At 42.5% G+C, this 13482-nt stretch overlaps 1 protein-coding gene across 3 annotated transcripts in view; it reads left to right on the top strand.

Annotated features, from left to right (window-relative positions):
* The window catches only part of plxnb2b (plexin b2b), a 183434-nt gene that overhangs the window by 148143 nt on the left and 21809 nt on the right, over window positions 1-13482 (top strand). For all 3 annotated transcript variants that reach the window (XM_086027394.1, XM_086027395.1, XM_086027393.1), the window contains 8 exons: window positions 1148-1330; window positions 2689-2785; window positions 6161-6358; window positions 7679-7858; window positions 8405-8541; window positions 9397-9497; window positions 9762-9991; window positions 12922-13103. In XM_086027394.1, the coding sequence (XP_085883520.1) occupies window positions 1148-1330; window positions 2689-2785; window positions 6161-6358; window positions 7679-7858; window positions 8405-8541; window positions 9397-9497; window positions 9762-9991; window positions 12922-13103 (1308 nt within the window). The remainder of the gene's footprint in view (window positions 1-1147; window positions 1331-2688; window positions 2786-6160; window positions 6359-7678; window positions 7859-8404; window positions 8542-9396; window positions 9498-9761; window positions 9992-12921; window positions 13104-13482) is intronic.

Genomic DNA, 13482 nt, shown 5'->3' with positions numbered 1-13482 from the left:
CTTGAATCTATTATCATGGCGTAAAAAGCCATGCGGATACTATCCTGCATGACAAGCAGCTGAACAGCACAAGTTAAAAATATATATCTGTATGAAATATAGATATATATATTTATATATATAAATGTATATATATATATATATATATATGTATGTATATATATATATATATATTTATATATATATATGTATTAGTGCTGTCAAAGTTAAAGCATTAACTATGGAGATTAATTAATATTTTACATTAAAAAAAAAATTAAATCAGTTTTATTTACTTCCTGTAGTAGCCGACCTCTGTTCACTGGGAAGCCAAATTTAGAGGAGAGTCACTGTCGCAAAGACGGGCTATTACGTAGTTTTACTCGCGAAAGTTGCTCGAGGGCTCATTGGAGAAATCCCAAATAATTTGCGCACTTTGCAAAGCCAAATTCAAATACCATATTAGTACGTCTTTGGCGTATTGTCGAACTGTTGTATTTTCCAGGAAAAGTGTTCAAGGATCAAAGAAAGCTATAAGAACAGTCTTTGAATCAAAATATACATTTTTTCCCCCACATTAATTCCACGATTTTACTCAAGTTCCAAACTTCATAAAAAAAATGTAGCTGAAAAATGCGATTAATCGCGATCAATCATGGAAAATTTTGCGATTAATTTTCAAAATTGGAATCGCTTGACAGCATATATATATATATATATATATATATATAATTTATATATATATATAATCATAATTTTAGGAGGCAAAGGTTATACAGTATATTTACACATTGTTTAGTTTGATGCTGTGAAGTTGTTCAGCTCGTCAAAATACAAACAGAATGACCAGCTCTGTGGAGTTGGCCTTATTATCTTTGCTAAATTGGATATATTGTACCGAATTTCATCGTAACTTATTTTGCGCCTGAACGGCGACCTTAACTTTGGTGTCACATTCGACTCCCCGGTATTGCGACGACACCGATCCGGTGTGCTATTTTAGGGAGAGCGGGGACAGCCAAAAATAACGAGCCAGAGAAGATTTAACAAGCTGTCAGCCCGTTTCCACTTTGGCCTTCGCCGACCTGGCGTCGCCTCTCACCTGCGGCCGCCGCTGAAGTTTCCCCCCCTCCCCACCCCACCCCCTCCCCACCTCCGCTGTCGACAGGGAGCACTTTGGAGAAGAAATCACCTGCAGAACGGGAAAGTATCTGGCTGATAAGGTGCCCTCTGACCCGCTGGCTGTCACAGTGAAGTACGGGAGGATTGCCGTGACACACATCCACGGTGCCTTCCAGTTCTTGGAGAACCCCGCCCTGCAGGAATACCAGCCCAAAGCCAGCTTTGTGTGGTCAGTGCCGCACGCAACACACGGCGCCAAACGTGCTCTGCTGGCCTGCTTACTAACTAACTCATTAACAAAATCAAACTACGATACACACCCGCTTAGTCACTCAGTACTACCGAGTGAGTGAGTGAGTGAGTGAGTGAGTGAGTGAGTGAGTGAGTGAGTTGGTCACCTTGATCGGTGAGGTGATTTCTGACTCACTCACTCGCTCATCCACTCACCCTCAAACCACTTACTCGGTAACTAACAAATGCAAAATACATTGAACTTACTCACTGAAAGTTCAATTTATATTTTGCACTCACTCACTCATTTGTTCGTGAGGTGGTTAGTTGGTCTAGTGACTGACTCTCTCACTCACTAACGTCGTAACTAACGTCAGTAGCTACCGGACTCAAACTACCTTTGTCTCTCACTAACTCACCCACTCAAAACTACTACTGAGTGAGTGAGTGAGTGAGTGAGTTGGTCACCTTGATTGGTGAGGTGATTTTTCACTCACTCAGTCACTCACTCACTCACTCACTCACTCACCCTCAAACCACTTACTCTGTAGCTAACAAACACAAAATACAAGTTCGTGAAATCACTATTTAACTCACTCACTCGAGTGAGTGAGTGAGTGAGTGAGTGAGTGAGTGAGTGAGTGAGTGAGTAAGTCATTTGTTTATGAGGTGGTTAGTTGGTTGAGTGACTCACTCACTCACTCACTCACTCACTCACTCACTTACTTCATAACTAACTCAGTAACTACCAAACTCAAGCTACCTTTGTTTCTTACTAATTCACTCACTCACTCAAAACTACTAATGAGTGAGCGATTTGGATACCTTGATGAGTGAGTGAGTTGGTTATTTTGCGAGTTGGTTTGTGAGGGAGTGAATGTGTTGGTTGTTGGTTGTTGGTTTGTGAGTTGGTTAGTAGATTAGTGACTGACTCATTAACTCAGTAACTACAGTGAGTGAGTGAGTGAGTGAGTGAGTGAGTGAGTTGATTATCCAGTTGTTAGTTGGGTGATTGATTTTTACGTTGACTATTGAGTTTGGGAGTGAGCGAGTTAGTTGGTAAGTAAAGGAGTGAGTGATGAAATGTGAATTTTACATGACATTACTGATGAGTAAGATTTTATTTATTTATTTTTTGAAAAACATTTTTTTACAAGTTTGTTAGTCAGTGAATGTTTTTTATTATTAAAAAAAAAATCAACACCTCAAAGATGAAAATGAAATACAATTGCCTTTGGTGGGCACTTAATATTTAAATTTTCCACAGTAATGAATCGAAGTGCCTTTGTTTGTCGGTGCCTTGTGCGCAATTTGTAATCTTGTCCACGCGTGTCCGCTGTCGTGTTTGCGTTGCAGCGGCGGGAGAAACATTGTGGTGACGGGCTCGGGTTTCGACATCATCCAGAGAGCCGTCATGATGGTCCAGGGAGAAGACAACTCGACATCATTTGAGGTGTGTGCGCGCGTGCGCGCGCCCGACTTCCATTTCTTTTTCAATTCCCGATAATTATCTGCACCCTCCTCCCTATTATCCCCCTCTATCTGTTCTGTGGCAATCATCATTTCTTCCCTCACTTCATTTTCTCTTGTGAATGCATTCTTTTCCCCGTCTTTTTTTTTCTTTTTTTTTTTTTTTCTAATCTCTTCCCGCCTGTCCATCCATCTCGCCAGCCCACGAGGAGACAGCCGTGATTCATTCAAAGCTCGTCAAGCGTTTCTTCCGCCGACGTTGCACGCCGACGCAATCCCCCGCCCTCCCCGCGCCAGGCGCCGGCCTCCGCAGATCCTGGGAGATTACTTAAGCCAGTATTACCTCATTTTACTTCCCAGTCCATAAATCCGCAAAACCTGTAGGATTGCAGATAGCGCCCCCCCCCCCCCCCCAAAGAAAAAAAAAAAAGTGCCCCTCCATTTTAAGAAAGCGGGATTGACTGTGGCAGGGTGAACTTAAAAGCGGCTCGGCTGTCCTCCAGTGTTAGCGGCCGGTGCTAAGCGGCGGAAAAATGTTGATCATTTTCCTTTACAGGGCTCAATTTAATGCCGGTATTAAGGTTTGCGGGAGATTATGTGGCTGTGTCGCTCGTTATCGCTCCACACTCGCGGCCAACTCTTCTGTTGCCAAGGCCCGGCCGGCAATAGAAGTGGCCGAGATGCGTGTTATCTCAAAGGCCTCGGCTGGTCACCTTCTTAAGCTTGTTGCGCTTTCAGTCATTGAACCCCACCTAAATATTTACACTCGATATTTTTTTGCATTGTTGCTCATCCTCTTAACGTGGTAATAGTTTTTTATTTATTTATTTTTTTTTCATCTTGCAAATAAATGACCATTTTGAGAGTTTTCCCTTACTTTTGGGAAAAGAAAAAAAAAAACAGCCCCCTTAAGATAGTTTCCCTTTGGAGCATAACATTTGATAGGAAAAACTATCATGAGTAGAGCCACAAAAAGTCTGGCCTGAAAAGAGAGAGGAAGTCGAGCATTTTGGTTTGAAGTGGACGTTCCCGGGACTCCTTCAAAAAGGAACCAAGAGATTTTGTTCGGTATCCTCCCACTAGCGGCATACAAATTTAACTCATTCACTGCCATTAACGCATTTATTTGTCTTTTCGCAGTCCGGCCATTGGATCCCAGGAACTTATTTATATACTTTTACTTTTTTCTTTTTTTTTCAAACGTTAGATGAAAAGAGGGTATGAAAATGTCTGGCAGTGAATGAGTCAAGTACAATTCTTCAATATATGTTTTCCGATACTTAAAGCGGAAGTCAACCCAAACATATTTTTTTTTCAAGAATATGTTCCCAACAGGCCCACTAGTTGAAACACGGCATTCTGATTAATATTGCGTTTGTGGAATAAGAGTTAATTCACTCGTTTTTACCTGAGCCCTGAGCAGTTGTGATGTCATTTTCAGAAGTGACAAAATGGCCACCCTCTGAGATGGCTAGATTTTGATGCTTAACTCATCTTCCACAAACGCAATATTAATCACAATGCCGTGTTTCAACTAATGTGCCTGCTGGGAACATATTCTTGAAAAAAAAAAAAATGTTTGGGTTGATTTCCCCTTTAAACGCACTGTTAATGTTCAAACTACGTCGTACAATAAAATCAAATATACTTTTTAGGCACGGCACTCCCACCTCATTCTCATTGAACACTTAGGCCAACTACGCTACCGCATTTTAACGTCGGTCATTCTTGGAGAGCGACAGTGGATATAAAAAGTCTACACACCCCTTGTTCAAATGCCAGGTTTTTACGTTTAATTATTGCATATGGGGAGAGCACGGCAGTAAAATCTGATGACTGGCCTTAAGACATAAAACTTTTAATAACTCAACTCCAAAAGGTCAGCGCCTGATCATTTTTGGGGGCGCATGATAAAGGTCGCTCATTGTACCACCGCAAACTACAACCACAAAAATAAATACGTTGTAAATGTTAAATCAATACCACTCTCAAAGTGTCATTGAAAACTGAGCATTATTATAAGCCCGTATTTTTTATTTATTTATATTTTGGACCTAATTGCATCGTGTACCTAATGTTTTGATCGTCCAGGGGACTTTAGCGAGGGTGGGAAAAGATGTCAGCGTTCCGGAAGGGCACATTGCATCCGTAGCAGATGGCGATGGAGGCGTTGACGGCGGCGGTGTGAAAGTTTGCCGCCACCGTGACTGTCTAGTTGAACTCGCTAAATTGCTGCAGGAAGCACATTGCCGGGTGCCAACGCTCGGTGACAAAAATATCGACTCGTCGTGAATCACTGTTATGTGGTTCTTGCGTTGACTAAAATGACCATTGAAACCGGAATTCACTGCCTCAAACGGGGTTCAGTGTTGCACTTGCTGTATCTGAACGTATCGACTCTTCTATTACCCTTTCATCCCCATCTGCTCCGAAAAAAAAAACATACAAAACATATTTTTTCAAGAATATGTTCCCTGCAGGCCCACTAGTGGAAACAAAGCATTCTGATTAATATTATGTTTGTGGAACATGAGTTATTAAGCAGCAAAATCCACCCGTTTTTAGCCATCTCAGGGGGCGGCCATTTTGTTACTTCCGTCGACTGAAAATGACATCATAGTCGCTCGGGGCTCAAATAACGACCAATCATAGCTCAGCTTCAGAAAACAGGTGAGCCGTGATTGGTCATTGCCTGAGCCCTGAGCAGTTGTGATGTCATTTTCAGTCGACAGAAGTGACAAAATGGCCGCCCCCAGGGATGGCAAAAAACGGTGGATTAACTCTTATTCCACTAACACAATATTTACCAGAATGCCTTGTTTCAACTAATGGGCTTGCATTGAACATATTCTTGAAAAAAAAAAATGTTTGGGTTGACATTCATGAATGCTCATCCTTTTCCAATATTAACAACTGCAAACCCTTGTGTGTGTTCAACACCAAATTCCACACACTGTCACTCCATTGTTAATCCCCACCATACTGTTCAGGTCAAATTTGATCCATTTTGACATTGGATAGCAATGAAAATATCCAAAGTGTCATACTTTCTCCCTGAAATTTGATGAAATACACCCCAAAAAAAAGAAATCTATTTAAAAATGTGATTTATTTGCATGCATGCATGGAAGAAAAAAAAACCCCAGGATGTTACTGTTAAATATCGGTTCAGATGTAACAAATCAGTATGTCCGTACTCTGCGTTAAGCACACACTCTATCTATCTATCTAAAGCCTTTGCAGCATAAATGGAGCCCCACCTATTTAATGATACCTAATATACCGCCTCATATCCTTTTAATGCCTTTTATGTCACCCTAACCTATGTTATGATCCACTTATGCCGTCGGGGCGCCAGGTCGCCCACGAGAAAAACGACACGGTCATCCAGTTTCGCTCGCCGCCGGTCAACGACTCGCTGAGCGCGGTTGCCAGGACGTACATCAAACTGGACAACTGGGAGAAGGACCTGAGGAACTTCGACTACCACCCGGACCCCGTCTTCTACGAGCTGCCCAAGAGGGTTTTCACGGAGGCCAGCATCATCATCGTCACCGTGAGTGAGCGCAGCCTATTTAGTGCAGAAAGAGTGATTCAGACGGCTTTATTGTTGATGTTGCACTTTTTGGTGCACGGCACTTTGTTTTTGCTGACTGGCCGTTTTGACGTGACGCTGGCATAAAAATGGAAAGTGAATCAAAATGACACTTTTTTTCCCCTCCCTTTCCGATTGCGTAATAGCCGCCCGTTTATTCTTCTCACTCGGCGGCGCCATTGTTTGTGAGGACCCAATGAAGCGTTCGCTACAATTAGACATTTGATTTAATCGTTTCCCGCCTGGCGATTCAATCAAGTCGAAGGATCCATTCAAAGGGGGTGACGGGTGATGTATGGAGCGGGAATTTCATCGCTTTTATTTGGGTGACTTCCTGTGTCGTTTGAGGTTCTTATTTAAATGCCTGCCTCTTGAAAGCGAAGGGATTACCATTAAACGCAATTTAAATCAAGTCGGCAAAAATAACACGTCGCGCGTTCAAAAAGACGGATTAAAGGGCTGATTAGAGGTAAACAGAATTACATGTGAATGATTCTATTTGTGTTTTTCTTGATGTATGTACAGTATTCCCTTGCACCAGCCTTGGACAAACATATTAAGCCACGGGCGACAGAAAGAGACGCCACACCCGTGTCAACACGCACGCTCGCACGTACCTTATAAAAAAAAAAAAAACGGACATGCATCACATTTGAGAGGCCTAACTCAAACGTGATGGATTCACATATGGATATGTTCTTGACTAAATGCTTATTGACTTCTGTAAGTTAGTCTTGGGGGTGTGGGCAGCGACCATAATACCTCCTCATAAGCCGTTCTTTGTATAAACGTGCCTAATACAAATTAGTCAACCGTTCATCGTACTCCAGAATCCATTCGTGTGCGTGAAGGCCAAACTACGATACGTATATGCGCATACAACAGCTTTTAAAAAAGAACTTTCTGATCCAATGCGCTGAGGCCATTAGTCTAAAGCAAGTCATTTACAAGAAACGTCCTTGTACTTACCAAGCTCAGCCATCTCATTCCGCCTGCCGCTTACCTACTCGGAAATACAGTTAAAGAGCTGCCTTGAAGCCTCGCTGCAAATAAGCGAGTAATACGCTCGCATACGCGTTTGCCCATTTGTGTTTTCGGGTTTTTGCCATCGTTTTCAGTTCAGGTCGGCGGTAGCTACTCACGTCGTGCCCCCCAGGAAGTAAGCCATTTACCTCACGGGAAATCGGCTTTTCGAGTGACGCTTCACACATTCAAACCACGGCGGCGGAGAAGAAGTCATTATTCGAACCTCGGGAATTCTTACCACTCTCTGTCCCGCAGGGTCGAGGCTTCTCCAAAGCCATGACGGCCAAAGAGGCTCAGGCCTTCGTGGGCGACGTTCCCTGTCTGGTCAACACGCTCCAGGACGACAAGCTGTTCCTGGACCCGCCCTCCACGAAGCCTCGCGCCCGGTCCCGGAGGCACCGCCGCGACACTCGGCCCGAGCTGCTGGATCTAATGGTCAGAAACACATTCGCGGTCCATCCGTTATAAAGCCAAAACAAAGCCAACCACTCAAAAAGCCAACGAGAAAGCGCAACATATTGTCGAGTCAATCCCTTGTGATGAGCGGTGAGTTGACGTTCCACTGAATATGAAATGAATCAATGTGATGTATTCTAATTTTCCGCGTTTCATAGCCCGCGCGACGGTGATGATGATGGGCGCTCAGTGAGCTATTGTTTCATTTTCAGCAGTGTGTGAAAAAGCGACACGGCTGGACTCTAGACAGGGCGGGATGCTTCCAACAGAAAATTCGCCTGATTTAAGCGTCAGACACAATACAGCCACGGATTTGTTCACTCAATTCGGGACCACCGACTCGCAGCACTTTAAAACCCTCCAACGCAGCAAAAAAAAAAAAAAAAGAAAAAAAAAAGCAGGACAATTATACAAATGGCCCCATCCTCGTTTGTAACCGTGACCCCATCCGTACCGGAATAAATGCGTGAAACGCGCTTTCATAATAAGATTCCGCCTTCTCCTTTTGATGCGCTTTATCCGCAGATCAAGTTCGGCAAAGGGGAGTGGGTGGTGGGCTCGGTGCAGTACGAGACCAAGAACGATTTGTCGCTTTACATCATCATCCCCGCCGTCATTGTGCCCATGCTGCTCATCATTGCCATCTCCGTCTACTGCTACAGGTAAGTCACTCCGTTTCCTCGGAATGACCAACACCGTAGCACACTAACCGGATGCACAATGTAATAGTTTGAAATACAATAAATCGTCAAGGTCACTCACGAAGGTTATGATCAACAATTGATGTCGAAAGAGTTGACACAATTTTGGGATCTTTCGGAAGTCGGTTCTGTCGCCCGAAAACGACATCACATTTGTTCAGGGCTCAGGTAACGACGGCTCACCCGTTCTCTGAAGCTGAGCACTGAGCAACTGTGATTGTCATTTTCTGTCGACCGCAAGTGGCAAAATGGCCGCCCCCGTGAGCTGGCTAAAAACGGGTGGATTTCTCATATTTCACAAACGTAATATTAATCAGAATGCTGTGTTTGGACTAGCCGAGCTGCGTAGAACATATTATTGAACATTTGGGGGTTGACTTCCCCTTTAATGGTTATGATAATAGAATATTATAGTACTAACACATCCATATAGTATAATACAGGATACAATCCATTATATCAATTTGAAGTTCATACCGAATCAAAACAAATTGCCTCTTCATTTACATACCTCTTACAAAGATAACCTGTTGTTGCGATAATGTCCGCTGTGTTGACTTATTGCTTCTTATTGCTTTTTAAATTATAATAGCTTCTGCTTGTTTTATTTTCCAGCTCAGTTTGTCTTTCTACACCCTCTACTTGCTTGTTTCTTCGCCATGTAATCACGTTTCAGCCAAATGGGAAAAAAAAAAAAAAGTAATAATAATACTAACTAGAGTGGCGGAGTTAAGAAAAGCACATATTCGGACACCGGTCTCAAGTGTTTGTCCGAATCATGTTGGGGTTCGCGCTGAGCCGCGTGCGTGTGCGCAGGAGGAAGAGCCAACAGGCCGAGAGGGAGTACGAGAAGGTAAAGCACCAGCTGGAGAACCTGGAGGAGAGCGTGCGAGACCGCTGCAAAAAAGAGTTCACAGGTGTGTTAGGGTAATTTCCCCTCCAAAAAAATAAAATAAAATAAAGCAATACATGAAGCTCCTCAACTCACTTTACTCACTCGTGTTCTCGCCTTTGATTGTGTTTGTATCATTTCAATGAATTTTGTCCATTGACCGTTTTTGTTGTGAAGCATCAGGTGACTTTGTTTCAAAAAACGCTTAAGAAAGGAATGAATCATTCGAAGCATGCACACATGCGGTGCGGTAATGTTCATCAGTGACCGCCTCGCTTGTGTGCGCCAGACCTGATGATTGAAATGGAGGACCACACCAACGACCTGAGCGAGGGTCGCATCCCCTTCCTGGACTACAAGACCTACACGGACCGCGTCTTCTTCTTGCCCTCCAAAGACGGCGCCAACGACGTGATGATCACGGGCAAGCTGGACATCCCGGAGGCTCGGCGGACCACCGTGACGCAGGCGCTCAACCAGTTCTCCAACCTCCTCAACTCCAAGACATTCCTCATCAATGTAAGCGCACTTGATTTTTTGTGGGGGGAAATGTCATATAATCACTTCAGCAACAAAACACAATTGTTGTTGCTCTTGCGGAATAATGAGAAGCTTTTCTGGGTCTAGCGGAGCATGACAAGGAAGGCAATGTTTCAAGCACATCAAAACTGTATTAAACAGCAAAACCGTGCGCGAGGTGCATGATGTCAGTGAAGGCAGCAACCTGCTCTGAGCAAATAACGCAAGAGCCTATATAAGCTCCGCAAATTTCAAGCCTCAGCTGAGAGATCCGGGCCCAAACGCTTTAGATGGGATCTTCCGTTTAAAATCGAGAGTGCTGCCAAATGCACAGTCTGGATCAGATCCAAATGAAATGTGAGGATTGTGGCTTCTGGAAAGATATTTTTATTGAAATGTTGGCCTTTGTAAAGATTAGCTTTTTAGAAAAATGTATGTGATTTTTTTTTTGTTTTGTTTTGCTTGTATGGATTTTATTTGTATACATCTTGAATGTTTGTTTTTTATTTTATGTATTATAACTTTGCTTTCATATTTTTATCTTGCGTGAGCAATGTGAAGATTTTCACCTAAATTTGTTTTCTTGTTTTTATTATTTCACGTATTTATCATTTTTAGATAGATTTTATATTTGTTGTTTTAGTTGTTTTTTTTAAATAGATTCATTATCATTTTATGTTTTTTCATTATTTTGCATGATAAATGTTTGTGAAATTCAATCGGTACATGAAATGAAATCTGATTTTATTTTATTTATGAAAAATGGTCGACAGTCGAAAGGTAGTGTTACACACAACAACTGACCTGAGCTCACCTTTAGCGCCAATAGATTGTCTATTTTGACATTGTCAAAATGCATTTCCTCCGTATGCTATGTAGCTAATGTTAACATGCTACCCCACAACATTACAGACTTGTCGGCTGATTATATCATACGACTAGTCCGGCACTCACTAATATTGATATACTGTAGATGAGCTTGCTGCTAATTTAAGCTAAACCTGCTAACGTTAAGATGCTAATGTGCTAACTTGACTTGTGGAGAGTATTAACAGCGATGTTTTCTTCAGGAAAATTCTACCAGGTGATAAAACTGGTTTTGTTTTGCATCTATGAATGTTTTTAATCAATGGTATGGAAACAACTCATGTAAGTAAGTAAAACTTCGATCTTACTATTCAGATAAATCTTTTATCCCCCCCCCCTAGCTAAAGCTACACATCTGTGCCTGTTCACACTCCTACCTCTCAGCGTGGAATCCTTTATTGGCTTCTATTTTCAATCCGGCCTGTCTTACCCTGGCGCCCACTGTCAGATGCTGACGGGTCCAATATTAGACGGCTGTAGACACGGCAGAGCAGCAGATTGGAAGGCTTCTAATAATCCAACAGTGCTGGCGCAGAAGCAGCCTTGGAGGTGTTAACCGCAAATCTGTGAGAGCTTCCCCTGCCTCTCATTTGTGTTTTATCTAAGCCTCACTGCAGAACACAACCATGTTTACCGCCATGGTTGTTATTGGCTTGCAGTCGGTCATTATTTTTTAAGACATTTACAGAGTTACCTCCAAGTGAAAATCAACCGCAAATGTAGTGTATAGTGTCAAATCGTATCACAAAGACGAGTCAATCTAACAGAGCGCGAGTCTACATTTGTACTCAACTCGACTTTATTGGTAGAGCAATTTGAAAACAACCACAGCTGCATGCCTAGTGCTGTACATGTAAAAATCTGACATATGAAAACAAAGACACTTAAAACCATAAATTTAGAACAAAGTAAAACGGTAAACAAAACACTGCCGAGTCTCACGCTGAGTCGGAAGCCAAAGAATATAAACGGGTTTTAAAGGCGGAGAGGGAGCTCGCCTAACGTTTAACAGAAGGTAATTCCAATGAGAGGGACGGGAATTGGAGTTCAGTGCTCCCTCCTATGAGCTCCAATTAAGAGGCGAGCATCAGCATTTTGAGAACTACCTGACTCCAAAATGAAGTTTATTACAGTCATTTTTGTGAAATTAGGAGGATTTACTTCTGCCAGTTTGCTAAGATTAAAAAAGTTGGATTTAACAACAGCACCTAAGTGCCGCTCCAATTTAAAATCACTGTCCCAAAACCCAAATTTGAGACTGTTGGCTTTAGATAAGATGCCAGGGGGGGGCAAGTCAACACGGTGAGACGTATAAGGACCACTAGGACCAAACACCATAACTTCTGTCTCCTTTTAATTGAAGTTCAAGATGTTTTGTGCCATCCAGGGTTTGATTTCCTCCAGACAGGACAAAAGTGGCCTTTAGGAGAAAGTGGCCTTTTTACTTAACGGGACATAGATATGACTGTCATCCGCTTAGCAGTTTAAGGAAATATCGTGCTTGGTTTTTTTTTCCCAGAAAGAACCCAGGAGCAACAAATACAATGAAAAGAGCAGGGGCCCCAAAATTGAACCCTGTGGAACACCCTAAGACAGTTACTCGCTGCTTCTGTTTGTTAAATGGACGTAAAGCAGTCCCAAAAGATCCAAATCTAATTCCATTTGTTTAGAAAAAGCTGGTCAATAATAGCTGAACCAGTGCAATAAAATAAAAATAGAAAGTAGAAACCCACCAAGATAAAACAAGTAACGGGGTTAAATGTCGCCTAACTAGCCGACAACTTGTAGCTGTAGTGGGAGTCTACATCTTTACACAATACTCCTTGTCAAACATGGTAAACAAATTGATCCAATTGCAGAATACTAGTTACAAAAGAGCCTAATCCATGTTTGTTCACAAATAGTTGGTAAATACCAACTGAGCCAATGCAGTCATTTTCTGAATTGCGCAGTTAGACCTCCCAGGGAAAGCTTTCCGTACATTTTCCTCGCCTCACTCCTACTGGACACTGCCAGAGTCTTTTTCTTAATCTCTCCTCTTTTTTGCGTGCCACCATTTGCAGTTTATCCGCACCCTGGAGCGCAGTCATGACTTCAACGCCAGGGCCAAGGTGTATTTCGCCTCCCTGCTGACGGTGGCGCTACACGGCAAGCTGGAGTACTACACGGACATCATGCGAACGCTGTTGCTGGAGCTCATGGGGGAATACGTGCACAGCAAAAACCCCAAACTCATGCTGCGGCGGTGAGTGAGGGACCCTGGAAAGCAGGGCTGGACAAACTTTTGTAACTCTTTTTTTGTACAACCTGCCAGGTCATTCATAGAAGAGGTTTGAAAAAAGTTCAGTTCTAACGAGTGTATAACATAGTTTGTTTCAATAATGAATACAGAGTAATTCTCATTTTGTATTCCTCATGCCTGAGGCACTTGCCCGAGTGGTAATCATTAAAGGGAAAATTGTAAATATTCAGTCGGCTAATTTGGAAACTTTCCTTTGAATAATGGAAACTAAATGGAAATTTGTGCAAAAAATCTTTTTTTTGTCATAACAAGATTTAGACTAATTGATATTTCTAATTTTCCCCCGATAAATGTTCTGGAAATAATGTCTGAATATAGTTAC

This window comes from Filicampus tigris, chromosome 4 (assembly GCF_054856515.1).
Source record: "Filicampus tigris isolate MCC_2025a chromosome 4, RoL_Ftig_1.0, whole genome shotgun sequence".
Taxonomy (NCBI): Eukaryota; Metazoa; Chordata; class Actinopteri; order Syngnathiformes; family Syngnathidae; genus Filicampus; species Filicampus tigris.
The sequence above is the reverse complement of the archived record's forward strand: the minus strand, read 5'-3'. Positions and strand labels throughout refer to the sequence as shown.